This window comes from Petromyzon marinus, chromosome 27 (genome assembly GCF_048934315.1).
Source record: "Petromyzon marinus isolate PM22_M1 ecotype Great Lakes invasive population chromosome 27, UKy_Petmar_22M1.pri1.0, whole genome shotgun sequence".
NCBI lineage: Eukaryota > Metazoa > Chordata > Hyperoartia > Petromyzontiformes > Petromyzontidae > Petromyzon > Petromyzon marinus.
This window is the reverse complement of record NC_133693.1, coordinates 12634389-12662261: the sequence shown is the minus strand read 5'-3', so window position 1 is coordinate 12662261 and position 27873 is coordinate 12634389. Positions and strand designations below refer to the sequence as shown.

The 27873-nt window shown below is 47.8% G+C and overlaps 1 protein-coding gene across 4 annotated transcripts in view; it reads right to left on the bottom strand.

Annotated features, from left to right (window-relative positions):
* The window catches only part of LOC116946465 (CUB and sushi domain-containing protein 3-like), a 692643-nt gene that overhangs the window by 95379 nt on the left and 569391 nt on the right, over positions 1 to 27873 (bottom strand). For 3 of the 4 annotated variants that reach the window (XM_032961362.2, XM_032961363.2, XM_076070132.1), the window contains exons 34-42: positions 27493 to 27696; positions 25099 to 25265; positions 20914 to 21010; positions 16282 to 16386; positions 14493 to 14611; positions 12305 to 12374; positions 9289 to 9405; positions 7900 to 8109; positions 1008 to 1196 (exon numbers count right to left, since the gene is read on the bottom strand). In XM_032961362.2, coding sequence (XP_032817253.2) covers positions 1008 to 1196; positions 7900 to 8109; positions 9289 to 9405; positions 12305 to 12374; positions 14493 to 14611; positions 16282 to 16386; positions 20914 to 21010; positions 25099 to 25265; positions 27493 to 27696 — 1278 coding nt within the window. The remainder of the gene's footprint in view (positions 1 to 1007; positions 1197 to 7899; positions 8110 to 9288; positions 9406 to 12304; positions 12375 to 14492; positions 14612 to 16281; positions 16387 to 20913; positions 21011 to 25098; positions 25266 to 27492; positions 27697 to 27873) is intronic. The other variant, XM_032961364.2, reaches the window with a different exon arrangement.

The window sequence follows — 27873 nt, the reverse complement described above, 5'->3', positions numbered from 1 at the left end:
TTTCATGTGGCCTCAAGGTGCACATGGCCTGGCACAAGCGTCGTGGTGACGTCACCGCCACTTAGTGGCGAATGGTGGTTGTTGTTGTTGAGTGTGAAAGACTGCCTGTGTGCGTAGTGTGTGTGTTTGTGTGTGAGTTAGTGTGTGGTTGTATGTGTGCAAAACGGTCTCTAAGGTGTAGGTCAGAGTACATGGCAGATAGACAGCTAGTGATGGCTGTTCAACAGTCTGATGGCCTGATGGTAGAAGCTTTCTTGGAGTCTGTTGCTTCTGTACCATCTACCAGACGGTAGCAGAGTGAACAGTCCATGGCTCGGTTGACTGAAGTCCTTAATTATCTTCCTGGCCGTCCTACAACGCCGAGAGGTGTAAATGTCCTGAAGAGCAGGCAGCGTGCCTCCAGTGATATGTTGGGCTGACCGCACCACCCTCTGTAGAGCGTTACACACCACACTAGGTACTCATGTGAGGCTGAGTCGACCTCGGGCGTTGGCCGTGAGCAGGAATCAAACTTGGGTCGCCGGTTTCGTAGCGCAGCGTGCTAATTGCTACACTAAATTAAACCATTCTGATTTTAGTATGTAAGGCCCACTGAGCTATTTAGCGAACTAACCACAAACCATAGCTCAACAAAGTGGCTTAAATTGATTGCAGCCAAATACTCTAAAAGAGTAATGTTCATTCTAAATGTGGAGGGAAATCCCGGAGGACCTACAGAAAATCCACGCGACTATTCAGAGACAGATATGCAAACTCCAAATATACGGCAGGCGTTAAGGTCAGCATCAATGTTATCTCGTCACCGTGGTGGCGAAATAACATCTCGCTCCCAACACCGATGCACGCACCGATACCAATACCCGCCATTCGCCACTTAGTGACGGTGACATCACCACGGCGCCTGTGCCAGGCCAGGTGCACTTTTAAGTGCGCGCACGCACATGTACGCAGAACGCCGGCGGCTCACACGTGGGAGGTGCCGTGTGACCTCTGTAAGGGAGTCGAACCTTGGCATGTGGGGATGGGGTGGTCCCAGTTGCGACTGCGTCCATGGCGGCACGACAGGACGGGGTGGCCCACCAGGGTGTAGCCGGGCAGGCAGCGGAAGGAGACGGAGCTTCCCACGGTATACTCGGCGCCCATCACCAGCCCGTTGCGGAAAGGGTTCGGGTCAGGGCACGAGCTCAGTTGGTAGGCTGAAATTAAATATTTAAAAGTGGGGTGTAACAAAAGATCAAAAACGTTAACATTAACATTTCAGGCCCGCACTTACTCAATAGGCAGCATGCTTTTATTTTTATCTAAATGACACTTAAATTAAACGCGATTTAATTTTTTTATTTTTAACGTGGTCCCTGTCAAGTTTTTACCCCCCCCCCCCCCCATCGCCTCGGCCCACTCTGACTCTTGAGCCCTGGGGTGCAGTTGCACCGCCTGCGCACTTGAGAGCCTTGACGAGAGACCGCCTCCAGGATCACAGTTTAATGCCGGTTTTGAAGGGATGCTACTAAGCCCAGAGAAGACGTCAACGTTGGTGCACGGGATACACACAATGTGCCCAGAAGCAGGAGAGCTCGCATTGAGAGAACTTGACATGCGTGAATCGCGCACGGCCGGGTGGAGTGAGACGCAGCTGTGCTGCTTGATTGGAGCGTCTATCGTGTTGTTTTCGACTTTCCCAAATAACACGGGCGGTAACTGAATAAATACTCGTGTTCCATATTTAAACACAATATCTATATTCATACTCTTTGGTTCTTTCGGTAAAGTCACGTATGTAGAAATTAATAGATCACGACGTTTTGATCGCAACACAAGCAATCGTCATCAGGTGGGACAACCTCAGCAAAAGAAACCTGCTGAAGTAGGCGAGAGATCTGCCGTGGCACGAGGTTATATAGTAGGCCTCGACAGTGGGGGGGGGGAGGAGACGGGGGGGTGGGGAGAGGCGGGGCAGAAAGTGGACCCCCGCAGCAGCACCCGGGCCACTGGAATAAAGTGGACCACCACAGCAGCACTGGAGAGGTCGGCTGCAGGGGGAGAGAGAGAAGGGAGGGGGCAGGGCAGAAAGTGGACCCCGCAGCAGCGCCCGGGTTACTGGAGTAAAGTGGGCCACCATGGCAGCACTGGAGAGTGGACCCTGCGGTAGCACCCGGGTCACTGGAGTAGAGATCAAAGAGAGATGCACAGAGAGAGAGAAAGACACACAGAGAGTCGGAAATAACAGCTGACATAGGCATGTTAGATGGAAACATCACAGTCAGTTAAGACTTTACCTGGTTAATAACGTCCTTCCAATGATTACTCAGTGTGTACCCATCTCGGTTGAAGTTGTGTCTGTGTTTATACATCTGGATGGCTTCATGAACAGATCTCTGATGATAGCCGGTGGGTTTGCAGAGTACCTCCGTGTGCCCACTGCGTTAAAACAATGATCAGCAACGGCAGAGGTATTGGTCCTACCGTGTTTCAGATCTTCCTTGTGTTAATATCTATATTCGTTCAGATTATTTTCAAGAAAGTAAGCATACATTTTAACGATGGTATAAATAATCTCTTTTAATCACCAGGCGGTTATACAGCATTCTAAGTTGATTGTAGCGAAGCATTTTGGGCCGTTTATAGTAGAGTATACAGTAGCACAGTACTGCATACAGTAGTTGAGTGCTGTATACAGTTGTACAGGACTGTATACAGTTGTACAAGACTGTTTTGCTACGACCGGCGTGAGAGAGGTTCAACATACAGAGTACATCATTATTGACATTACTCTGCTACTGTATATAGTTGTGCAGAACTGTATATAGTCGTACAGGATTGAGCAGAATGCTGTATACAGCAGCAGAGTACTGTGTTGTACAGTACTACAGTGCGGTCTACAGTAGTACAGTGCTGTGTGTGCAGTGGTAGTGCTGTATACAGTAGCAGGGTACTGTATACAGTAGTAGGGTGCTGTGTACAGTAGCAGGGTACTGTATACAGTAGCAGGGTGCTGTATACAGTTGTACAGGACTGTATACAGTAGCAGAGTACTGTATACAGTTGTAGGGTGCGGTGTACAGTAGCAGGGTGCTGTGCACAGTAGCAGGGTGCTGTGCACAGTAGCAGGGTGCTGTGTACAGTAGCAGGGTGCTGTGTACAGTTGTAGGGTGCTGTGTACAGTTGTAGGGTGCTGTGTGCAGTAGCGGGGTGCCGTGCGCAGTGGCGGGGTGCCGTGCGCAGTAGCGGGGTGCCGTGTACAGTAGCGGGGTGCCGTGTACAGTAGCGGGGTGCCGTATACAGTAGTAGGGTGCCGTATACAGTTGTACAGGACTGTATACAGTAGCAGAGTACTGTATACAGTTGTAGGGTGCGGTGTACAGTAGCAGGGCGCTGTATACAGTAGCATGGCGCTGTATACAGTAGCATGGCGCTGTGTACAGTAGCATGGTGCTGTGTACAGTAGCATGGTGCTGTGTACAGTAGCATGGTGCTGTGTACAGTAGCATGGTGCTGTGTACAGTAGCATGGTGCTGTGTACAGTAGCATGGTGCTGTGTACAGTAGCATGGTGCTGTGTACAGTAGCATGGTGCTGTGTACAGTAGCATGGTGCTGTGTACAGTAGCATGGTGCTGTGTACAGTAGCAGGGTGCTGTGTACAGTAGTAGGGTGCTGTATACAGTTGTACAGGACTGTATACAGTAGCAGAGTACTGTATACAGTTGTAGGGTGCGGTGTACAGTAGCAGGGCACTGTACACAGTAGCATGGCGCTGTACACAGTAGCATGGTGCTGTGTACAGTAGCATGGTGCTGTGTACAGTAGCATGGTGCTGTGTACAGTAGCATGGTGCTGTGTACAGTAGCATGGTGCTGTGTACAGTAGCATGGTGCTGTGTACAGTAGCATGGTGCTGTGTACAGTAGCAGGGTGCTGTGTACAGTAGTAGGGTGCTGTATACAGTTGTACAGGACTGTATACAGTAGCAGAGTACTGTGTACAGGCTGCCGATGGCGCCACCACTCGTCAGCGTCCTAATGCGCCCGTAAACAACGACAACGGATCTACTAGATTAACTAGAAGCACACAGGCGAGATGCCGGATGGCTGTCGCAATGTTTTCGCTTTGCCGTCTATGACAGACGCCGGTTAATAGAGCGTTCCACACGGTAACGTGCCGGATAACGAGAGCTTTTGCTGTACCGAATAGACAACCGTTTAAAAGCGCACAATTTCAAACATTTTTACCATATTCATGACATAAGATTTGCATATTTTTTTTATTTAAGTAAATACATTAACAAAGACAAGCTGAAGTGATGTCACGTTGACAATAATTAATTTCTTCAGAACTGCTGCTTGTGTTTTATTTGTTGTCCTTCCCCCCCGCATGTCCGATTCACGTTGTTTTGCTACGACCGGCGTGCGAGAGGCTCAACATACATAGTCCATCATTATGGACATTAAAAGGTAAAGGTACAGCCCCCTGCAATTTCTCAAGCCACCGTTGGGGGAAGGGCCTCCGCTCCAGGTCGCTCTCGGGAGCCCCCATAGAGGGTTTGGTGGCCAACTCTTGAACGTTGGCCAGACGTCTATGGAAGAGGTGGCAGTAACCCACACTCTACCCCAGAGCACACGACCTGCCGACCGTCCAGAACTGTGGTTGTGCTCGTTTAAATTGTTCGACATACGTACGTACAGACTAAGTCTGCTCTCCTATAATGCGGTAGTTGTTGCGTTCCTGAAGAACAGTGCGTTGTATAAAAATCGTATTATGATCGATAATATAATGTTGGGGAAAGCACAGTCCTCGATAACACCGTGAGATGCGTATAGAGGTTGAACATAGACCGAGACGCGTGGGTAGCATCTAGAAGCATCCAGCAGCATCCCAATGCCTTGTGTGATGCTATGCCGAGGCAGCCGTACGACCGCTTATTCCTCGCGCGATGTAGTTCCGTTCGCTCGATTGCGTCATATCCAAATTCGCATCCGCGTTCTAAAAAATGTGTTACCTAATACACTTATAACGCTAAAAAAACATTTTTATTTTACCGGGTAAGGTCCAATGAAATTTCGATTTAAAGCTTTCGTGACTGCAAGGATTAATCTTCTTTGGTTCTTTCGGTAAAGTCGCGTAGAATGAGAATAAAATAATAAATTAATGAAATAAAATAACAATTCAATTCTCACGACGTTTCGGCCACAACACAAGTGGCCTTCAGGTGAAAGGAACAGACTTGTCGGGACGACAGAGCTTCAATGAACGTTGTTAAGATTCGTAGCGTCTTTTTAAGCTGGTTTAGAGAAGTGAGGCACCTTGACAAAGGGTTTACATATAAAACAGGAGAATTTAGCATTGAAATAGCTGAGTGATTAGCTTGTGACTGGTCACAGAAATGGCTATGTTAAAGTCAAAGCCTACACATCCACAGAGGCACCTAGTACAAATCAAACAGGAGAATTTAGCATTGAAATAGCTGAGGGATTAGCTTGTGACTGGTCATAGAAATAGCTACTTTAATGGGCTAAATTGTTTCACTAACAAAGCCAACGTTGCCCCCTTTCCCTCGATGTGGCGGTGGCTCTCGTTTTTTAGCAGACTATAACTGCTGTGATGTGTCTCTCGGTTTTGTGTCTCTTTGTGTGTGTCTCCCTGTATGTCTCTCTCTCTATTTGTGTCTCTTTGTGTGTATGTGTGGCTCTCTCCGTGTGTCACTTTGTGTGTGTCTCTCTCTCTGGGTGTGTCACTCTGTGTGTGTCTCTGTGTCTCTCTGTGTGTCTCTCTGTCTGTGTGTCTCCTGCTGCGCGCTCTATCCCCCTAGTGGCTGATATACCATCATTACACTTGACCCTCAATCATCTTCGCGCCTTTCCTTCACCCTGTTCAGTGCTCGATCCCCCTAGTGGCGGATATACCGTCACTACACATTGACATGCTAATCTCTCACAATACAATGGCCACCTCCTCAGCACAAGCTCCTGCCCCCACCCTCTTCCCCGATGCGGCAACTCCCCCCTCCCGGCTCTATATATAAGGACTTGTTGCAGCAGCCTGTTTCTCACTTCCACCTGAAGACGGTTGCTTGTGTGGCGATTGAAACGTCGTAATCTATTATTCTTCTTCTACCTACGTGACTTTACCGAAAGACCCAAAGAGTTTTTTTTTACAATCTGAGTACGACGTTTTGCCAGTAATTACTACTAGTCCAATCAGGCAACAGCCAGATTTGTGGAGAAATATTCCTGTTTAGTTGCTTAAACAGAGGGGTAGATGTGATTACATCACTTCTGTGCTCTTCTTGCGTGACGTTGGGGGGATTAATGAATGCATATAAATGACTATGGGTATCAATTGCCATTGGGGCTATTTTTGCAGTCACACCATCACCTTGCACAGAAATCCACTCTCATGAAGACGCTCATACATCGGGTTAAGAAAGTGTCAGATGGTGATAGTCTGAGAAGTGAAATTAAACATTTTAAAGAAGCGCTGCAATTGAACGGTTACAATTATGCACAAATCAACACGGCATTGAATGCCAAAACCAGATCAATTAACACGAGCGTTTAAACTGACCAAGTCATTAAAACTATTAAAATACCATACACATTGCGGGAGCAACTGATAAACTAGCCAGATGTTCGGAAAAACAAAACATACAAGTCAGATTTTGCATGGTACATAAAATACAGAAATTAATATCTGGTAGAAAAGATGTATTACCGAAGCTATCAACAGAAGGTGTATGCAGGATTAACTGCACTGTGGTAACTGTTATGTTGGGCAAACAGGACAAATGATCAGCACGAGACTAAAATAACACCAAAGATATATTAAATACTCCCAAATACAACTGTCGGCAGTGGCAGAACACACGTGCCAATAAGGACACTCAATTGATTTTGATAATGTTGAAGTTATCTGCAAAACTAGTTACTCCTGGCCAAGACTAATGAGCTAATCAATCGAAATTGAGAGAAACAAAAATTATTTAACCGAGTCATCAAATAAGACATTTTTAAATGCATGCCTATACAGGTCACCATACTTCAATAGGGATTACTGTTGGTATGGCTATTTTAGTATACAAAATCTACAGGCGGTACTAGAACAATGGGCTTGCATAATGCGCATGCATAATGTACGTTGATTGCCAAATAAATAACCCAAGCGGAAATGAATACCCATAGTCATTTATATGCATTCATTAATCCCCCCCTTCGCACAAGTAGAGCACACAAGTGATGTCATCACATCTACCCCTATATTTAAGGAACGAAACAGGAGGACTTCTCCACAAATTCTGGCTGTTACCTGATGAAGCTAGTAATTATTGGCAAAACATCGTACTCAGATTGTAAATGTTGTGGCTTTGCTCTCCAACACACCGGTGTGCTGTACTAGTGACAAATTGGCATGTTCTGTTGACATGACAAACCTTACTAATTGGCTGTGTTGGGTGGGTTATATTGCGTAAATATACGCAATATTGCGTAAATATACGCAATATAACCCAAAAAAAACCTTTATCAGTGCCTACCTTATTACAAACCAATTCTGACCTCATTGGTCACCCCGTGCCCTTATTATTCTTATCGTTCATCCTAAAAAGTCCCATGACAAGGGAGAAACACAAACAAATAAACACAAATAGTTTTTTGCCCGTATTTAAACGGCTGAAGGCCATATGGACTGGAAACCAGGCCTCGTCCAATCAGCTACATCCATTCGTGAGCATTGGGGGGCATTTTTTACATTTGGTGTCTGCCGCGCTTTGAAGTGGAAACCAATACACGCTTAACGACCAAATCACTTAACGACCGCTTTCGTGGAACCAATTACCGTCGTTAAGATGGGTTCTACAGACATACGACCGTCACGAGAGAAACGTTGGCAGGGGGATCCCCGCGCCCTCACCCTGGAAGGAGAGTCGGAAGCCTTGCTTGTTCTGTGAGTAGTCGCTCTGGAAGTGCACCGTCGTGTCGTGCGTTGTGCTCAGCGCCGGCGCCGGGGGCCGCGCGCCGCTGAAGCGCCCGATGGCCTCCTGCGCCTCTGGGGGCCCGCTCAGGATCTCCACGAAGTCGTGCAGCGGCTCCGTCGAGAAGTTGACAAACGCGAAGTAAGCGCCTGCGAAATGTGAGGCAAACGAATCGATGCGTGCGGGCGCGCGTGTGGTTTCTTTACGCTCGGTGTTTTGGGATTTCTTATTTGTGCCAATTCTTATGGCAGGAAGAAGCGCCCCTCCCGTCTCACACACCCCAATTACCCCGGATAATCGAGGTTCTGGCCGTGTTTATGTTTGAGAAGGCCTTTTTGAACGTTTAATTTATATGCGTGGCCATGATCCTGCACAGTGGAGACTGTGCTACGCCGACAAGGCGGGTTTTCAGATCCTCCAAGGCACCCGCATGTCACGTTTAACGCCGCTCACCGCCATCAGAGGGAACTTAAATAATGAATGATTAAGAGGTGGACCAATCAAGCGAGCAAGCTAGATTCAGAAAAGGGTTTCTACCATGGTACTCACGTACGCGCTTTTCAATCAGCTTTTGGAATAAAAAAACAAACATGTGTTTGCATGAATCAAAACGAGAGACATTGCATGACCTACGTAATAAGCCAGGGGTAATTTTTTAATATGGATGCTGCTGCGGTGTAAGGGTCAGCGCACTGCACTTGCAATACGGAAGTCGCTGGTTCGATCTCTCAGCAAGGCAGTTTGAACAATGGGCGCGTCTGCCCAATCAGCAGTTTAACTGAGCACAACCACAGTTATAGACGGTCGACGGGTCATGTGTAGTGGGATAGAGTGTGGGTTACTGCCACCTCTTCCATAGACGTCTGGCCAACGTTCAAGAGTTGGCCACCAAACCCTCTATGGGGGCTCCCGGAGGCCCTTCCGTCAATGGTGGCGTGAGAAATTGCGGGGCTGCAGCTTTACCTTCTAATGTCAATAATGATGTACTATATACGTTGGAACCTACTTCGCACCATACGTGGCCGACCACGCTAATTGGAGGTGCGGGGGAAGTACAACAAACCAAACACAAAAAGCAGTTCTAAAAGAAATCAGTTTGTTAATCGAGATGATCTAAAAGTGCAGATCTCCAGTGGCTTCTTGATATCGGAAGAGCGTTCCAGACGGCCGCAGAAGCACATCTGAAAGCGTGCGATGCGGTGACTTTGTTCGATGGCTAGCAGCCAAAAGCCGCTGCTGCTGCGAGGATGACCGGAGTTTTGCACAATGGTGTATGCTCCTTGACGAGAGCGTAATTAACAACGTGATTGTACCAACCGCGATCTCACCATATCCCATGGGCAGGAGAACCTTCCAGGTGCAGTCCAGGTTGCTGGGGTAGTTTCCCGGAAATCCCGGACTTAGAATAACCCCAGTCAGCTCGGTGAGCACTCCGCCACACTGAGCTGCGTGAGTCATGCCAGGTAACACACGCCACGCACACGCCACGCACACGCCAGACATGCCACACACACGCCGCAGACACGCCACACACATGCCGCACACGCGCCAGCCACATACACGCCGCACACATGCAAGATGCACGCCACACACATGCCGCACACACGCCAGCCACACGCCACACAAATACGCCAGACACACACCACACATACACACAGCACACACACCACACAAACACGCCAGACACACACCAGACACACACCACACAAACACGCCAGACACACAACACACATACACGCCACACACACACCACACATACACACCGCACACACACCACACACACGCCGCACACATGCCAGACACACACCACACAAACACGCCAGACACACAACACACATACACGCCACACACACACCACACAAACACGCCAGACACACACCACACACTCACCGCACACACACCACACACACGCCATACACCACGTCACACACACGCCGCACACACGCCACCGCATTAGTCGTCCACTCACACACTGTCGACCGCTTGCAGGCAAACTCACCGGCGCACACAATGTAAATCGTTCATTCCTGCGACCCACCACCAGAAAAGCCTTAAAACTCCCAACCGCAGCAGACATTTCCTTCCACTCACTCTCCTCTCGATGAATCCTTCTGTTATCTCGTCCTAAGGATTACGGCATTTAGTGGGTTGTTATTCATTGGAGGTAATAGCTTTGGAACACGGCATTCATATAATGTGACATTCCTCTTCAAAAATGCTCCCGTTCTCTCTTGCACCAAACACCACGCAGTGCCCAGTGTGATGTATTTTTGGCTTTCCGCTCAGATCCTGCGCGACCCGTCTGGGAATAAGCTACATTTCCACAATGTCCGGAAAGGAATGGAATAAGCGCCATCATAACTCATTGCCATTTCTTTTGTGGCCTAATCACAGGTTCCAAGAAATCCTCTCCCGGGCACACGCACACGGTGTCCAGAAATGTCATCAGTCACAGCACAGGAGGTGGAATTGCATAAAGGTTGTCCTCAAATGATCTGGCCGGAGAAAAATGGAGCTCTCCACCAGCTCGCTGTATTACAGTCAACAGGCCCTTCATCGCACACATTTATCACGCAATGTTACGTTTCATTTGTCGCTCCCCCCACCTCCTCTGCGATGTTGATGCTGTTAATGCTATTTTTTTGCATTGCTCATGTAACGTGGACAATTTCCGCTGACACACAATGCAGGGGGTAGGTAAATTACAGGTCTCATCAGCTAAACCCTCTCATTTTGTGATTGCCATCAGCGAATTCATAAAAGGGTGTGCATTGCTTTTTGAAAAATATCTAATCACGCTTGACTGATTATGGTGTAAGCGTGCATTCATTCTGTGGGATCAAGTGCGTGTGTGTGCGTGTCTGTGTGCCTACAGGGGAGCGGTGGTGTAGCGGTTAGCGCGCTGCGCTACGAACCCGGCGATCCGAGGTCGATTCCCGCTCACGGCCAACAGCAGTGACGATTATCTGAACTGGTCTTGGGCCTCCCCTAGGTCGGCTCAGCCTCAAATAAGTACCTTGAGCGGTGTGTAAACACCGCCACTAGGGAGACAAAGGCGGCCCGGTGTGGTGTTTGCGACCAACCCCCTCGTGTGCCATGCCGGCCTTCATAGGTGCTCGCTAACAGCACTTGCCCCCAACAGCCTGTTAAAGGCTATACAGGGGAGATCGTCATCTTTGTTTTGTGTGCATGCGCAGCAATTGCAGTTGCTTGTTGGTTAAGCAATGAAGAGTAGATGGGCTCCCAGCTGATGGGACGCAGGCTCCCCGCGGGATCTGGAAACAAGTGGAGCTGCACTAAGGGAGTTCTCCCTGGCTTCCTGCAACGGCCTCCGCGCGCTCTGTTGGTGTCCGCGGTCCGTCGTGCGCTTCACGCAATGCTGAGTCCCGTTCGCGGGTACGTTGCACGAGCGCCGGCGAATAGTCTGTGGTAACTGGCCTTTGTTGAGCTCGTGTTCGAAGTGGCCAGCAAAACACACCGTTGAATGGCTCTACTAAAGGGAACCCCACTTGCCAGTGAGTGGCACAAAGACAAAGATCCCCCGTGTAGCCTTAACAGACTCTTGGGGCCAAGTGAGCGAGCAGCATCTATGAAGGCTGGCACGGCACACGCGAGGGTGGATGGCCAGCACCACGCCCGGCCGACTTTGTCTCCCCAGTGGCGATGATTTAGCACACCGCACCAGGTACTCAATTGAGGGTCGACCTAGGGGAGGCCCAGGACCGGTTCAGATAATCATCACTGGTGTTTGTTGTGAGTGGGAATCGAAGTGAGTAGCACACAAATACAAAGATCCCCAGTATAGCCTTTAACAGACTGTTGAGGCAAGTACTGTTCGCAAGCACCTATGAAGGCCGGCACAGCAGACGAGGGGGTGGGTGGCCAACAAACACGCCCGGCCGCCTTTGTCTCCCGAGTGGCGATGTTTACACACCGCACCAGGTACTCATTTGAGGCTGAGTAGACCTGGGGGAGAAGGCCCAGGACTGGTTCAGATAATCGTCACGTGTTTTCCGTGAGCGGAAATAGGAGTGGCACAAAATCCACGACGTCACCATCATTGGTACAGCTCGGTGCGAGGTTAAACATGATGCCAGGCCTCAGCAGTGTACCACAGAATTCAACATTCCACAAAATAGTGTGAATTACAATATAAAATGTTTAAATAAACCATAAAAAGGATACACTAAACGCATATGACAGAATTTAATTTACACTTGGCAAGCAGAACCACACCGCAATATGTTTTATGTTTGAAATTAATAAATGTATATGTATGCAAATGATAATAACGGAGATTATACGGATTGGTAATGAATGGTATTTTAATACTTCGAAACTCACCGATGCAGAGAGGAGGTGGAAAATTCCAGCGACGCACAGGACCGGGCATACATGTGGCATGCGTGGGTCCCTAGGAGGAGAGGGACGGGGATTAGACAGCAGTGCACTACGCTGGCAGCAAACATAAACAATACACTATCCTGAGAAGTTATAATAATTATTGACACGGGGGGAGAGCAGTGGTGCAGCGGTTGGCACGTATGTATGTACGTTCGCAAAGCTATTTTTGCCCATAGCTTTGCGAACGCATTTATAATGGGGTATTTGTAGCGTAATAAAAAAATCACAAACATCGTGAACGATATATCGGCAAATGTGTGAAAACAAAAATACGTTAATTACCAGAGTATAGCATTATCATTGGATGTATATACGTTGAACTTCTTTCGCACAAAACGTAGCCAACTGTGCTAATTGGAGGTACGGCGGGCTGCATTCTGAAACTCTCCACCTCACCTCGATTCCCTGGGTCTTGGCTCACGTGAGTTCGCGAGTGATATTTAAAGCGCAGCGCGAGTGAACAGCACCGAGGGGACCTTATAAAGAGCACGCCGATGGCAGCATGGCAGTCGATAATCATCAGATCGAGGGTCTCACGTTTTAGTGCAAAAAATACTGCCAAGCCTGCGAACCGGGTGCCTGCATGCGAGTTTGCATTGGTCGCACAGAATCGACACGTGTGCAAACCAAGGATGCTTCATTAAACCTTTCCCGTTCCCGAGACGTCTGCACGTTGCAGGTTAGGTGGTGTCCCGCTCACCGCTGAATCTTGGAACGCGCAAGCGGTGAGCGTTAATTTTATTTAGAGAGGTGTGGCGCCGCTGTTTTTAAGAGACATTGTACTCACCGCAGAGAACTATAGCGACATGACCGATAGCTCTACGATAGCTGGCACCAAACTGTGCCACATGCCCTCATGCATTGCCTTGCGGGGGGGAGTTTTGGTACCGATGAAGTTAATTTTATTTCAGTTTTTCTTCCGGTTCCGTTCAAATGATGTACACGTACGATGTCGTACAAGTACGTCATCGGAAAGGGGAACGGTGTGGCAAGCATCGGACACAGAGAGAGCTATTAGTGCTGTGGCGGAGTGGGATTAGTGGCCGAGCGTAGTTGGCATGGGGCCCTGCCCATTGCATTCCTCGCAACGCAGGGCCCCATGCCCAGTTTACCTACTGGACATCTGTGAAAAAGAGCTTTGTAGCTCGTCGGATCCCTCCAGTATTTAGTAAATATTCTGATTCTGAGTCCCCCCCCCCTCCTCGTGCTCGCCCGGTGCCTGCGCACCTCTGGTCTGCACACCGACCACCCACTCTAAAACGAAACTATTTAAGCTATTTTTTATTTGACCAGGTAAGGCCCACTGAGCGATGTAGCCCTTTTTCAGAAGGGACCTGGCTCTCACAAACGATAGCTCAATGGAGTGGCTTATCGTGTGGAAATTTATAACCAAATACTCTTAAACGCATGTTGATTGTAAATGTGGAGGGAAAAACCGGAGGACCTGGAGAAAAATCCATGCAACCACGGGGAGAGAGACATGCAAACTCCAAATATACAGCAGGCGTCAGGAGTCGGGATCAAACACACGACCTCCTGTAAACCAGGCGAGGGAGTTAACATCTCACGAAGTTTATAGCTCCACCTCTGAGCTGCGCACACGGTGCACATGCGAGCTATCCCCCCCGGCCGTGTGAGCGGAGCTGTGCATGTGGGTGAGCGCTATTGCGGGGTCGGCGGTGTCTGCGGTGTCGGCGGTGTCTCTTCCGAGTGGAAAAACTAGCCGGGAGTGAGCTTCTAATTGCGTGGAGTCTTTGTGTTGTTTCGCTGTGGTCCTTCATGTCCTTGCAATATTCCCCTTCCACTGCTTATGACTTGAGTCTTGTTTGTATATTAAGGATTTTTTTTGTTACAAGAGCCCGGTATAAAGCATGAACTGTAATAAGGGAGGTGGAGGAGGGGGAGGGTTCAGAAATTCCGCGGACGATTGAAGCCAGAACTCGGTGCTCCTGGGTTCAGGGAAGGGGAGAAGATTGGGCTCACTGCCCCACTCACTTAAGGGACTTTGCGAGCATAGGGGTTTTATATAGGGGAGGGAAGAGGAGCAAAAGTAAAGGGGAAAAGGTGGTGGTGGTGAAAATTTGTGGTTTTACATTTGTGCTGAAACAATGTTCAGAGTGGCACAGACCTGCAGCGTGTAGCCCTGCTCACACTGGAACATCACGACGTCGTTCACCAGGTAACGGTCGCCAACTTTGACCCCGTTTGTTGGGAGCTCTGGCTCAGGACACGATGCAAGGCCTACGGCTGACGAGAAAACACGAAAGCCCCGTGTGCATTGCATTCAACAACGATGTCAGGTGCCAGAAAATACTGCACTCGACTAAAGCAGTACCCCTTTTTACAACTATAATTCATATTCTGGCAGTGTACTCCACGAGCATTGGCTGACTCACTTAACTCACGCCAGAGTTATTTAAAACACAACCGAAACGTGTCCTCGTTTGTTTAAAGTGATTTAGAAGTCAAAGGAATTCCCCCCAATGTGCTTCGAATGATTCGTAGAGCATCACAGCAGTCGCGTGAATCATCGTGCGCATCCACCGTAGTGGACACAAGAGCACGGGAGAGTTAAATGGAAGCAGCGAGCCTGTGCGTACCTTTAACGACAGTGTCCCATTGAATGTTCCCACCGCCTCACGCGAGTGTTTTGTGTCAAGAGACATCTATATCTTCATGCGATGAGAAACTAAATCTTGTTTTTTATATGACCGTGCATGCACATGGAGAGCAGGAATGGAATCCGTAATAATGTCTCATAAACAAATAATCCGAATGATCTCTGACTACAAACATTTAAATTCAAGGCTACTTATTGCAATTAGGGTGTCATAGATCCTGGAAATGCTCAGGTAAACCCTGCACAATTATTTTTTTTCGCCAGCATAAAGCATTACAAGCAATTAAATTAAATAAACGTACAATTTGTCCAGTCGGTGTATGAATTTACAAAGCCGTAAATAACAGTTCTATAATAGGTGTACTGCAGATAAACAACGTGTCATTACAGTTAATATAAATGGCACGCTGTCCTTACACAGCGTGCCCGTGGTGTGACGGGTAAAGGCGCAGCCCTGCAATTGCTCGCTCACGGCACCGCTGGCACAAGGGCCGCCTCCAGCACGAGAGACAGCTGCAGAGGGCCCCTCTAGTGGAAGGTGTTTAAAGATTTCATCAAACTATATTTTTTATTTGACCAAGTGAGGCCCCCGTTAGCTACGTAGCTCTTTTTCAGAAGCTACCTGGCAGTCGCAATGATAGCTCAACGAAGTGGAGGCTGAGCATCGTGTGGAGATTTATAGCAGCCAAATCCTCTTAAAAGCGTGATGTTGATTTTAAGTGTGGGGGGGGGGGTGAAAACCGGAGGACCCGGAGAAAAATCCACTCAAACATGGGGTGAGCATTCAAACTCCAAACATACAGCAGGCGTCAGGGTCGGGATCGAACCCACGACCTCCTGCATACCAGGCGAGGGAGTTAACATCTTGCCAAATACAGGCATCGTCAGGGTCCGAGATTGGAACCCTCGACCTCCTGCATACCAGGCGAGGGAGTTAACATCTCCTAGCCACCGTGGCGCCCGACTCCACTCTTCCACGCCGGCCAGACGTCTTGGAAGAGGTGCAAGTGCCCAAAGCTTTGCCCTACCCCCCCACCCACAGGCGAGCTGCCCCATCGACTCACGCTGGTGAACGCATTTCAAACTGCCGGGTGGACAGAGGCGGCATGGAGGGTTTAAAAAAAGAAACTAAAACAAAACTCGCCCAATTCGTTAAAACCGCCACGCCGGGAAGGTGGAACGGGCGACCTCCAGATTGTCAAGCCAAGGGTGCTACCCGTGCCCGCCACGGCAGCGTCGCACGCATGAAATGAACAACGTTTGTCGTCGTATGCACTTGAACACGTAAAATGCAAACCTGTGTATTCGATGTGAAATCCAGCTGCGGACACACTTATGTCCGAGTGGAAGTGAAGATAGAGGCTATTTGATGTACTGTTCAGTACAGCTGGGATCGACGTGCCTGAAATACATGCATAATCAATATCACACTGGGATAGACGTACCTGAAATACATGCATAATCAATATCACACTGGGATGGACGTACCTGAAATACATTCATGATCAATATCACACCTTGATGTCACCGCTTCACTTAATACGGTACGTGAATATAAGCAGTGGTGGAGATGCGCCGGCATACGATGGGCACACCGTGTCGATGCTTAGAACACAAAGATTCCCCGTATCGCCTTAACAGACTGTTGGGGCAAGTGCTGTTAACGAGCACCTATGAAGGCCGGCACGGCACACGAGGGGGTGGGTGGCCAGCACCACGCCCGGCCGCTGCCTTTGTCTTCCCAGTGGCGATGTTTACACACCACACCAGGTACTCATTTGAGGATGAGTCGACCTAGGGGAGGTCCAGGACCGGTTCAGATAATCGTCACTAGTGTTGGCCGTCAGCGGGAATCGAACCCGGGTCACCACGTTCAGAGCGCAGCGCGCTACCCGCTACACTTATCACTCCCCACCACACACACACACGTGTGCGTACACAGGAACGATTCACAATGTTACCGTGAAGCTGGACTCGTGTTTGTGAGGGTTAAAGCGGCCGACAGGGGGCTGCAGATTGCCCAGGGTTCACACGGAGACTTGAGGCACTGAATATAACCACTCTAAATCAAGATCCGCTGATCTTGTTTAAAAATGTATCACGAGATGTCTTGCCCCTGCAGATTAACATGAATCGAGGATTATGGAATTTCATTCCACCAGGGGCTATGCTTTGGAAGGTATTGAGTAAGTATTGCTGAGTGATATAAAACACTTAATTACTGCAGATATATTATGGAGATAATTTTAGCGCGCTAATCCAACAATATAATATCAGGGAAATCCTCAACTTGTTTTGTAAGCGATGTATATCCGCATGTATGATCGCAGAAGCTCTGTAATGAACAATGTACCAGTAACTCATTAGCCACCCGTGATTTAAGTACAGCGTGTGATGGTCTCTAAGCATCAACTTAATCTACACATTTTTTAAAATCAACCTTCGAGTGTTCATTTGATATACTGTATCGGGAAAAATAAATATTCGTTTTATCCGAAGCGAAATTTAAATGTAACCAACGTGCAAGAAAGGCGTAGTTTTAAGAACGAGGTCTGGATCCACGTATATTTAAGAAAGTGCTATACATAATATTTGACGTACATGCTCATGAGGTCACATATCACTGGCGGAGCCAGTGGGGGGGTGGGGTGGCATGTGCCACCCCCAATGATCCGATCGAAATCCCTAATTTCGATCGGTTCATTGGGGTTTATTAGTAATATATCGGCATTTTGCGACCCCCACTGCCACTGTGTAGCATATTATTATGTGCCAGGGACTCTATGAGATGATATGAGTCCATAATTGGCAATAAGTAACGGATAAGCAGTTATAAGTGACTCACAGAATTGTGTGCAGTTGCGTGTAGAGTACGTGACTTCCCTGAAGGCATCAACACCTTCAGCGATCGCGTTGCCGATCACACAACGCGGTTCAATTTGACCCTCGTACGATGGCTGCGCCATCGCCGCACACGCGTCGAGTAAAAAGAAAGGGACAAGTCCTTACTTACTAACAACTCCTTACTCACTAACAAGTCCTTACTTACTAACAACTCCTTACTCACTAACAAGTCCTTACTTACTTACAACTATTATTTTTCATTGCTGGAGGGGTTGCCCCCCCTACCTGAATATCCTGGCTCCGCCATTGTCTCATATTGATTACTGTAAATTTTTGTTGATGGTCTTAACCTAACTTCGTTCCGTCTGGACTTCTATTCCTAATGAACTTTGCAGCAAATGTCACCACGTTCTACGTACAATTAATTACTTCAGCTATTTAAAATGTACTGGCTCTCAATTCCACCACATATTCACCTCGGACCTTTATTGATTACCAATAGGTAAGGCTTAGGTGACAAATTCCACCACGCAATTTATAACTTGCCACCACAAAAGCACGCATTAACAGCTGCCAAGGGACGGCGTGCGCGCGTGTGCGTGTATATTTTATGAAGTGCTGTGGGAGATTATGATTTCTTTGTCTCTGGAATACCTCGCCGCGTGCAAAACGGCCCAAGGCTCGTTTGTTTGGTGCAGCTTTAGAAGGGCGATAATTTACGAATCGTTAAATCTGCCATTTTACGTTAAAGTGTACCACTTTTATCGATTACATGACCCCGTAGCATATAATGTGTTTGATGGCAGTTCGTTTTTCTCAATTGTTTTGGTTTATATTCTTGGTTCTCTGGTTGTTTTGGTTTAGTGCTTAATTCGATATTTATTTTAAGGACGTCTCATCTCAAGCTTTCACGTTTTGAGATGGAACACCAAATAGCCCTGCGAAAAAAATCAATCGTAGCCAATCGGCACCGGCGGCGTGGCAAGGCCATTGTGGTTTCACTCTGTACGCCCGCTGTGTATCGCTAACAACCTGAAAGGGCTCGCAGAAAAAGCACAATTATACGAACGCCGAAGCTACTATCTACACAAGAACTATTAACATGAATGGCACTCACTGTCACTGTAGAGGTCAAATTTTAATTATGTTCGTGTCTGAACGGCATCAAACTTGTTCGCAAGGCAGCATTACAAGTTGCTAAGTGATTATTTTAGAGAAAAAGTAAAACAAAATAATCCAATTGTGGACTAATGATGTTTTATAGCAAACTTTTAATCACATTCAAAAGTGATCATTCTTGTATCTAGAACAAATGCCTTTGTAAACACAAATGAGGCTTCTCGTAGCAAATTTGCAAAGGTCACTCAACAGAGTTGGTGCCCTTGGCAGAGGCATTGCCATCAAAGCAATTATCAACGCTGAGACGACATTTATATTTTTTATGATCAATTAGCAACCCCGCAAAGAATTTCAATTATATGGCAATTACTAGGTTATAATTTATGACAGCGTTATCAGGTTGCGCGTCTCAGTGAGTTATTACAACCATCCGAGGTTCAGGAAACATCCCTCGGACGGAGAGTGCCAAACTAATGTGCAGTGCAATAATCACCATGAGGGCTGGTGGATCACCGCACAATTGTTGCAAGAATCACCTTCACGTGGTCATCCGGGTGCGTACCCTGACTTGCCAGGGAAAGGCGGTACAGCAAAGGGGAGACTAATACAATATGTCCCTTCTGTATGGGATTGAGCGTTGCCCCCTCGCACGCGCGAGTGTTCCAGTTTCCTTCCACATGTACGAACACTAATTAATCGGCTGAAAACATCTTAATGTATATATTTATAGGACTGTAGAGCTTGGACAATTGCTGGTGCAGGCTCATCGTCTGGTTGCCTTCCAGCTTGTCTGCTTCCTAAGCCATTGCTGAGGTGCAATTTTCATGATATGATGCGATATATATACAAACAAAACTTTATTATCATTCTTCTTCTCATAAGAGTGAATATGCTGTATTTGGATTACGGGCACTCAACGAACACGCAAGGCAAATCCCTTGTAGTTATAGTTAGGTTTAATGTGATTAATGCCAGCAATGTGCGACTAAAAATAACCGCACTACTGCATTCAGCACCGCGAGACTGCGAGCAGCTGAAACCGCAAACCAAATCTAGCACTAAGTTCCTCATCATCGAGATGAGTGTTACAAAGCATTTATTATCGCACTTAAAATCGGTCAACACGACTTCGTGCTCAAATGAGCATCGAGGCGGTGCTCTTCTCCCGTATGCAGCCCTGAGCCAGTAGTGTTAATTCCACACTCCTATGGTGGGGTCCGGTATATCCGTAGGACAACTGTCGCCACAGGGATGGTGGAGAGATTGTCAACGCAAAGCCGCTGGGGCACGAGGGTGCAGCAGTAAGCGTTGGGGAGCTAGGCCGCAATGTACGTATTTTGAACTTCTTTCGCACCGTAGTAGCCAACTGTGCTAATCGGAGGTGTGGGGGAAGGAGAACAAATTAAACACAAAAAGCAGTTCTGAAGAAATGAGTTTGTCAATCTAGATGATTTAAAAGTGCATAGCTCCAGTGGCTTCCTAATATCGGAAGGAAAAGCGTTCCAAACGGCGCAGAAGCGCATCTGAATGCATCTGTATGCAGTTGTCTCATCGTCCACCGGTTGTGTGAAATAACGTGCCCGCGATTATCACTCTTTTGAGTAGGTAGTCTAGAACGAGTCTGTGTGTGTCATGCAACCGGCATGGCGACGTGACGTGACACGCATGGCAACACGGGCGGACTGATCCGATGGTCGAAATCGTGCCTTTTGCCGTCATGAAATCACTCTTCATGCACGTTTACCCTAAGAAAAAAACACATGTTTGTCCTATAGACTGCAGTTCCCGAGACCGAGTGGCATATGTCTCAGTTGGGCAGAGGGTGTGTACATCACACTGCGTTAGCCCTTGCGTTGTCGCGTTTTGCCTCGTTACCAGAACCTGGAAAGTGAGATATTACTGCTGCACATTTGCCGCTAATTGAGAAACATTGATTTTGGCAGCGAGGCAGGAAAACGTAACTCACCGGAGAAGCTTCCCAACCTGGGAGAATTGGCATCCCCTCCATCGTATATCTCCAGAGCATCCCAGTTCTGCTCGGTAGCAAAGCTGAATACATGCATCTGCAAGAAATGCACGGATTTACGCTGAACTCTAGCAATAAATATACACCAGAGATCGCTGTACAATTGGCCGTTTTAGCAAAGTCAAACAACGTGTTGCTGCTCATCTCCCATTTACAGCCCTAAGCCAGTGGTGGAAATTCCATATTCTTATGGTGAGGGGGAGGGGGGGCAAATATCAAGAGGACAACCACTTTAATGTCACGTAAGCAAATATAAAAGGACTTATATCCGTATACTTCATTTAAGAACGGCCAGCATGGTGAAATATGGTTAAACAAGCCCCACGACTTACACAGCTCAGAGAGGCCTTCATCCAGCAGTGGATAGACAATGGGCTGTAAATTATTATATTCGTATTGTTAATGTTTGGAGATGTTACCGCACTGCGTGCATCAAGCACAATCTCATTCAATTACAAGTTAAGATTTAGCAGGAATCCGTGAATGATTGCACAAGCAAAACAGAAACCAAGCCTAATCAATTACATTTTTGACTGAGTAAGGAATCAATTTCACTCGTGTTCAACATTTGGTATTGCTTATCAGATGGAAAGCTTTTTGCCAGTGGCGGGAAAAATTGGAAAATAGAAAAGCACTGCACATATGGTTTAAATACGGCATATGTGATGCATATGTATGCATAAAAGATGAGTGACGGCTTACTTGTAATTCACAAGCGTGATATGAATTGTCTACCGAGGACAATTATGCGCAAGAAAGTAAGGATTGAGAAGGCATCTAATCGTGACCACATCTCAAGACACCGAACGAGAGTCGGTGGTTACATGCATCACAATTCAGTAAATAAGGGAACATGTCAGAGAGAGGAGAGGCTCGCGTCCAACATAACCTGTCCAGGAGACAAAAAAGACTGCACATTCATTAACAACACTGCCCTGAACAGAAACAGAAAAATAAATAAACAACACGAGGCGACGTGTTGGGAAATTGTCCTTGTTAGATTTGTTTCCCTTTTCGGGGCAGTGTCATTGATGAATGTGCAGAGGATTTTGTTTGTGCTATTTGTACTTTGCGGGTCACTGCCATTGCAGTACCGCCAAATTATTTTGCACAGGAGACACTGCAAGGTGGGAGGACTTTGACCACAAGCAGAGGAGAAACGGTGCAGTCTCGAGCCTGGGCAAGACAACATTGGGGGTGGAATTGGAACTGCTGCCACACTGGGAGGAGGGAGATCCGGACGGGGGAGAGAGGGCGGAACTCCGCAGGGCGTCCGAGGCCAGCGCCGTCGTGCGAGCGTTTATCTGTCAGCCTCACTCTCGGTTTCGTTTTTGGACACGTTCACGTAAAGTGTGAAGCTTCGTTCCAGTCAAGGGCCGGTAAACCAAAGTAGTAAGAAGAGACTTTTTTTTCCGAATTCGCTAACAAAGTCAATATTTTTCAAGAGCCGCAATGCATGTGAATACGAGACGGTGTGGTCCTTAATAAATAACTATCACGAAGCGGTCCTTGAAGAGCCGCATGCCGATCCGGAGCCGCAGGTTGCCGACCCCTTGTTCCAGTGCTACCCTGGAAGCACTGGGGGCGATGAGGGCATTTAGAGTTCCCCTTGCCGCTGGCACGGGATGCACCCCCTCAGGATTTCTGTGCCCCAGAAATCAAAACATGTGAATTCTGGGTAGGGTCCGGTGAAGGGATGGTGACGCCAGGGCTTCGGGAAGTGTGGTCACTGATCGGAAGCGCCACGTGTGGGCGCAATGTTCGATTCTACGGGAGACGTTGGCTGCCACTGTATAAATAACAAGACGATGTGTGGACATTGTTGGCCTGTGAGTGGCCTCTTTTGTCTTGTGCCTTGTCTGCACTATTTTCTAACAATGCCGCGTTTCTCTCGGTGCAATGTCATTGTTGATTGATGGCGCATCTGTATTTTATATTTATATATTTTAAATTGGAGATTTACATTCAGTGTTTCTTGGGGAAACGGTATGTTTTACATGATACAGTTTTTATTTGGGTTAGATCACGTAAATATAAATGTGTCATTAAACCTGCCACCACCCGACACAGCCAATTAGTAAGGTTTGTCACGTAAACAGAACATGCCAAAACATTACTAGTACAGCAGCACACCGGTGTGTTGGAATGCATATCCACAACATTTACAATCTGAGTACGACGTTTGGTTGCGGTGGGTTAACGACACATTTATATTTACGTGATCTAACCCAAAAAACCTGTATTATGGATGATCCATAATAGTTTTTTTTGGGTGATATTGGTCGCGAAAGCCTACGTGTGTTTTATCACGGGCACTTGTTATGCCTAATCGTGCACTTTTTGTGCCTAATCGTTAAAACTTAAAAAAAATGAGTTTTATATTTGAAATTATGATTTCTTACCTTTTTATTTATTTATTCATTTGTATTATTCACTTATTTATCTTTGATGGGCTATGTCTGTCACGGAGCTTCTAAGCTCACAGGATATACTTGAAAAAATAAACTGAAACTGAACTGGGCAAAGCAGGCACGGCGTGATTCTCCAGGCCGTGAGGAGCGGTGGCAACACCTGCCGTCGGGAATGGCTCTTTGAGAGATTTTATTTTTTCGAGGAACAGTTTACTCCAATGGCTCAAATGTTGTGACCGACTAATTTTTTTTGGAGGCAATAAAAAAATCTAGAATGCTGATTTCTGTCATAAGTGTCGTCACTTGCAGTGGCGTCTCGTCATTATGTATGGCAAGAGTACGGCTTGGTGAAACAAGTTAATGTGCAGTGCAAATTACCTCACAATCTTGTTTTGCGTTTAAGAACATTTATAATAAATACACATACAAATAACATTTTTCTAGAAGACACACTTCCAAGTGAAAACAGACAGGGAGGCATTCATTCGGGTCTATTAATACAAAATGCAACATTATAACACATGCAACAGCATAAACAATCTTGCATACATTTCACAACGTTATCCAGTCTTGGTTTTCAAATTTGTAAAAGTGCAGGCAGTCAATTTGGACAAAGTCGGTCTGCAGGCGCGCTGCTGCTGCTATGATGCTGCTGTGCTGCTGTGATGTTGTGCTGCTGCTGCGCTGCTATGCAGCACCTGTGCTGCTGTGCTGCTGCTGTGATGCTGCTGCGGTGCTGCTACTGCTGTGCTGCTGCGCTGCTATGCAGCACCTGTGCTGCTGTGCTGCTGCTGTGATGCTGCTGCGCTGCTGCTACTGCTGTGCTGCTGCGCTGCTATGCAGCACCTGTGCTGCTGTGCTGCTGCTACTGCTGCTCTGCTGTGCTGCTGCTGCACTGCTGCTACTGCTGTGCTGATGCTGTGATGCAGCTGCTGCTGCTCTGCTGTGCTGCTGCTGTGCTGCTGCTGTGATGCAGCTACTGCTGCGCTGCTACTGCCCTGTTGCTGCTCTGCTGTGCTGCTGTTATGCTGTGCTGCTATTGTGCTGCTGTGCTGCTATGCAGCACCTGTGCTGCTGTGCTGCTGCTGCGCTGCTGCTACTGCTGCTGTGATGCAGCTGCTGCTGCTCTGCTGTGCTGCTGCTGTGCTGCTGTGCTGCTGCTGTGATGCAGCTGCTGCTGTGATGCAGCTGCTGCTGCTGTGATGCAGCTGCTGCTGCTGCTGCGCTGCTGCTACTGCTGTGCTGCTACACTGCTGCTGTGCTGCTGTGCTGCTGCTGTGATGCAGCTGCTGCTGCTCTGCTGTGCTGCTGCTGCAGTGATGCAGCTGCTCTTGGGCTGCTGCTACTGCCCTGTTGCTGCTCTGCTGTGCTGCTACACTGCTGCTGCGCTGCTGCAGAGTAACTGTGCTATGCAGCTGCTGCTGCGCTGTTGCTATGCTGCTGATACGCTGCTGCTGCTACGCTGCAGAATCTGCACGACTGTGCTATGCAGCTGCTGCTGTGCTGTTGCTACGCTGCTGCTGCTGCATTGCTGCTACACTGCTCCTGCAGCTCCGGTACTGTGCAAGGCAGCTGCTGCTGCTGCGCTGCTGCTACACCGACACGACTCGGCCGGTCCCAGGGCCCGAGCGAAGTTGCTCTGTCCCCTGGGCAGAGTGTGGAGCGCCACTGACACCAGTACGCGTGCATGCTCGCAGCCCCCGGAAATCCTTACCTTCACCCCAGCGCCCTCGGGCACCGTAATTTTCCAAACACAATTCAAATTGTTATCATACGGCTCGGGGAAACCCGGAGTGAGAATGGCCCCTTTTAGCTCTGTCAGGTTTCCCCCACAGGGCACTGCAACACACAGTTGATCCATTAGACATGCCTGCCACGCAGCTGGTGTGGACAAAAAAAAAAGAAAGAAACAGGAGCAATGAGACACATCATAGATATATATGCAATTTATATTCTCCACAACAACGCGAATTATTATTTTGTGTTGTGTATTACGTAGTTTTGCATTGAACTCGGGACAATGCCTCACACAAAGTGTCCTCGGCTATCAACAACTGACAGTTCATCAGCACTGGTTTCAAGCAAGGCTGATTGCTGATGAGCCAACGAACGCCGAAGCCGGTCCCGGAGTTGTCTTGCGTTCAGCCAATGCTGCTGAAATGATGCACTCCCAGGGGGCCGTGCGGCTTACGGGATGTGTTAAAAATACTTGTTACATTTTTTTGTTACGTCGAGGGATCGATATATGAAGGAAGCGAATTGTTCACTTGTATTCTCCACAAAGATGCAAATGATTATGTGGATGTCAACCAGAAACATTGCTGTTCATCATTAAAGCAAGCACAATAGTCACACAATACGAGGCTCTACATTAGAAGGCTATTAACGTAAATGCAGTAAAAGCTTTAACGCCTTATTAAAATTTGCACAGTCTGAGAAATAATCATTAAATTGCAACGAGAAGCCTGACGAAGTGGTAAATAGATTGGTTATAAACTATTCCCATTTAACAGGCTTCCTCAGTCATGCACTCCAGTAATTGCAAATCACCCCCAAGAAATTGTATTGCCACAAATTTCATATAACAATCCTCGATGGCACTGGCCACCTGAAGAGTTGATGGGAATTCAAACAATGCTATGAGGCGAGCCAGTGTTAGCGGCATACTTCCCCCACCGTTTCCCCGCGTGTGCGCCTCAGTTCCATCACCTCCCCATCATCAGTCCCTGCCTCGTCTGTTCCTTTGGGACCCATTGGTGAAGGAGTCTGATTACGTCCCGTGCCTCTGTGGGGTCACCAAGGGTCTGTTTGTCCAAAAGGCCCCAGAGCCCTGTGCTCCCCTGTGGAGCTGCATTGTGCGCCCTGCCTTTATCTGGAACTCAATGGTCGTGAAGGTGCTGGAATGGAACTGGTGTTGAACCCCGATCCCCCAAAGTCTAATTCCGCTTTGGGCCTTCGAGAGTGGGTTGCTACCTGAGAGGTAAAATAAACCGGGACATGGAAAGACGAATATCTCACAATCTATGGAGGAGGGCAGAAACTTCGTGTAAATGCATTTTAAAAAAATGCTGCATTATTACGCTACCGGCCAAAAAACAACTGGTAACTTTTATCGTTCTGGGAAGACTGACAGATTTCGGGGAGAGCTGCCTCAAAAAAAGGGGAGGGGGGGGCGATCCTAGGGAGCCCAGGGAGCCCAGGGAGAGGCGGCACTTGAAACCCTCACACCCCCAGCGGTCTTATCCAGGAGCCGTCCGCACCTCGGTGCCCCACGTCACTCAGTCGCTCTGCCCTGTGGCCCCACTCTCACCCCCCCCACCACCACCTTACTGTCCCCGTTGCTTTGCTCGCTTGTGACGATGTTGTTGATCAGTGGTTCTTAACCTTTACTGCACCCTATTTGGTTCTCAATCGTAAAAAAAAAACTGTAACAAGTTCATAAATACATAGAGGGTTTGATGAAACAAAGAAGTTGTACTTTTGTGCCCGTGATTAATGTTTTAGATGATTTACCTTCGAAAAAAATCTGGCCATGTCTCGCACCCCCAGAAAAGGGCATCTCGCGAGATGCACCCCAGGTTAAGAACCACTGCTGTTGGTTAAGATGACGACGGCCCCTTTGCGCCTGGCTATCGTTTCCCCTGCACGCGCTGTGCCGCTGAACGCGTAAATTCCTAACGCGGCTTTGGGAAATTTTTGCCCGTAACCTTTGTGAATGCGTGAAGAACGGGGGGGGGGGGGGGGGTGGCTTTTGTGGTGTAATTTTTAAATATCACAAAAACATTGTTGACAATGCATTGATAATGCATTGCCAAATATTTTGAAAACCTGTCAAAACAAAAATATGTATACTACCAGCGTATAACAATACCATCAATCGGACATGACTGTTTAGTGTAAAGTGCAGAGGTATTTTAAGCTCACGACATCCCACAGGGGCCTGCCACGGTGCAGCGAGCCTGCTGTGCGGCTTCCTTTAGGAGCTTACATCACTCGCGATCTTACATAACCCGTTGGATTTACCTTACGTACCACACACTTTTCATCAACCGCGAAGTGATTATTTAACGATCGCAATAAAACAGCTATCCGTGTTGCGTTGCCTTACCGACACAGGTGGGATAGGATTCGTTCCACTGTGCCAGGGAGTTGGGCACCTTTTGGCATTGGATCGCCCTGGCTCCTTGCAGAATGTATCCAGAGTTGCACTCAAATCGCAGCACAGAATCCACACTGAAGCTGTTCCCCAGCCTCTGGCCAAACTTTGGTTCGGGCACGGAGCTGCACTGATCGGAACTTGTTCTTGGCACAGCTGGGGAGGGAAATACGCCAACAAAAGTTATTTTCAATCTCCTTCAAAGCTCGAAATATGAAGAGGTGCCGTGCGTGGAATGTGCTCGGATGGGCAACCACCATGTGCAACAGGTGTTGCAGGCTGCGTGGCGGGCAGCAGAGAGCAGGATATGTACGGCAGAATCGACTGCTGTGA